At 39.9% G+C, this 2,228-nt stretch overlaps 1 protein-coding gene across 1 annotated transcript; it reads right to left on the bottom strand.

Annotated features, from left to right (window-relative positions):
* Window positions 1–74: 74 nt before the first annotated feature.
* SARC_12121 (hypothetical protein) lies at window positions 75–1,255 on the bottom strand. The gene has a single exon (XM_014293778.1). The coding sequence runs from the start codon at window positions 692–694 to the stop codon at window positions 89–91; it is 606 nt and encodes a 201-aa protein (XP_014149253.1). The 5' UTR covers window positions 695–1,255; the 3' UTR covers window positions 75–88.
* Between the last annotated feature and the right edge of the window lie 973 nt (window positions 1,256–2,228).

The raw sequence follows: 2,228 nt of genomic DNA on the forward strand, positions 1-2,228 counted from the left end.
TATATATATATTTATATACATATATATATACATATGTCATCACTTCTGAAAGTGAAGCGTTTACGATGTGTTTCCTACATCGCCAGGTTTATATCGGACCATATGAAAATATATTTCGAAAGATTATTTGCTCTCTGTGTAGGTCGCATTCATTCAGTATTATCGCGACTTCAGCCGGGATACCTTTCTCATAGGGGGGGGGGGTGTGGGGCGGGCGGCATCTACAGCAGCTATTTACAGGGCTGCTTTTCAATCGTATCTCTATAACTGGCATCTGCCAGTGCATGTAAAAGTTCTTCTCGGGTAGTAAGAGCACCGTCCACGCACAAGCACATTTAATAGAATCGGCCCCAACATCCTTGATCATCTCCAAGTATACAAGCCTTTGCCTGCCCATCCTCAATGAGAGACAAGAGCAGAACCTTAGGTCAACAAAGCTTTTATACCGCAAAATAGCGTCGCAATTCGATAAAAACCGCCATTTCGGTGTTCTTTTATCCATAACGTTGAGTAATCGTTGATGGTTGGCAGGTATCGGTGTGTTCTTTATCAGTAAAGTGGTTACGTACTTAATTTCGAAAGGGAATTGGAGATTATAGTCGCTGTTAAACCCGACAATAGTCCCAGAAAACATCTCCAACCGTCCGAAATCCACCGACCAATTGGGGTCCCAGGTAATAGATATTTTGTACATGTGTCTGATATAAGGCCTGAGCACGTCTATATAGCTATCAATGTCATCCGGGAACGACGTTTCATCAATCAGATCGATGAAGTACAGAGTCTCTCAGTCGGGTAGGCAGCCTGGTAGTCTCTTGTCACCTCCAAATCCCAGGTATAGTGTTGTGGCCATAATAAACGGATATATAAGAGTTCGTTCAAATAGGTCAAATATCGGTTTACTTCCTTTACTACATTGTTATGTACTTCTAGTATGCACGTGCACTTATACAAGTACATGTATATATGATATCGTCGGTACATGGCCCACAGCGCAATTAGAAGTCACCTCTAATACAACCCGAAGTCGGTTGTGCCTATTTATCCCACAGTGGGTTTGTATCGTATTGACTATTACATATTGAGAGCTTTGAGTTGCGATCCACACGTGCAAGTTGCAACCATCAAAACAAAAGCCCAGATAATAAACGAAGATCCAACTTCAACGTTTACTATACATGCTGCGGAACCGAATCAGAGAGGCTGGGCTATACAGCCTATACTACGCTTTAAATACATGTGTTCAACACACGACTACCCATAGCCTGTTTCAATTTAGGGCTATCATAAGATTCAACACATTTTAAGTTTTTGTAATTACACAAGAAAACAAACCCGCCAAATCTTCATGGTTCTGGAATATTCGGTTATAATTGGTTGGGACTCTGCTCTCCATCTGCAGCATCCAGATTCCAGAGTCTGTTGAATTTACAGTTTTCAGTTTAGGACATTAGGCTTAGGCCTTTGGGCCTTTTGGGTGTAACCCCCATTACGTTGAGGTAGTTAAACGTAAACGAAAAAGTTTTGATATAATCTATTGTGGCATAAAAAAGGGCTATATATGGGACTATTGGTAAAATACTTCACCTAATAACCCAACTACCGCACCCATATCAAATATATAGGACCAGATCAAGTAACCGTTGAACCTACACGTAAGCTGTAACACGTAAGTAAGGTGGTAGCATATACATATGATTGCGATATAATCAATCACTCCCGGGGTATGTAAAGGTATAATTTCAAAGATACAGTACAAAGCGCAAGTACTGTATGTATTAGCATACAAGCGTTTTTGTTCGCTCATACATGTAGTTAAATAGTATCGGGTCCAAAAGGTCTGACTGTTGACGTATCTACAGGGAACATTATTAGTGCATGCACACTCACTGGTACATATGCACATGCTCGGCTCACACATATCGTGCACGAAAGAAACGAGAGAGAAACAGTACCTAACAAAAGAGGCTATGGGAAGACACCGACGATATGAATTTACCGCTACTGAGTATGTTCACAATTTGAGAAGATTTTGAGTGATTAGTTGTGGCCGAGTGTGAAATGATTAACATAGCTATAAATCTGTACATGACAGTGTGTATATGATTGTATTAATATAGACAAATAAAATTCTTAATATATAACTCGAAAGTTTAACTATCGAGATTCCATGGTTAGCATATAAAGATTTGTGTATATACACTTGCACACACAAAAATACAAAACAC

This window comes from Sphaeroforma arctica (genome assembly GCF_001186125.1).
Source record: "Sphaeroforma arctica JP610 unplaced genomic scaffold supercont1.2088, whole genome shotgun sequence".
NCBI lineage: Eukaryota > Ichthyosporea > Ichthyophonida > Sphaeroforma > Sphaeroforma arctica.

Coding starts and splice junctions, on each gene's coding strand:
- SARC_12121 (XM_014293778.1), bottom strand. CDS start 694: ATGTACAAAATATCTATTACCTGGGACCCCAATTGGTCGGTGGATTTC.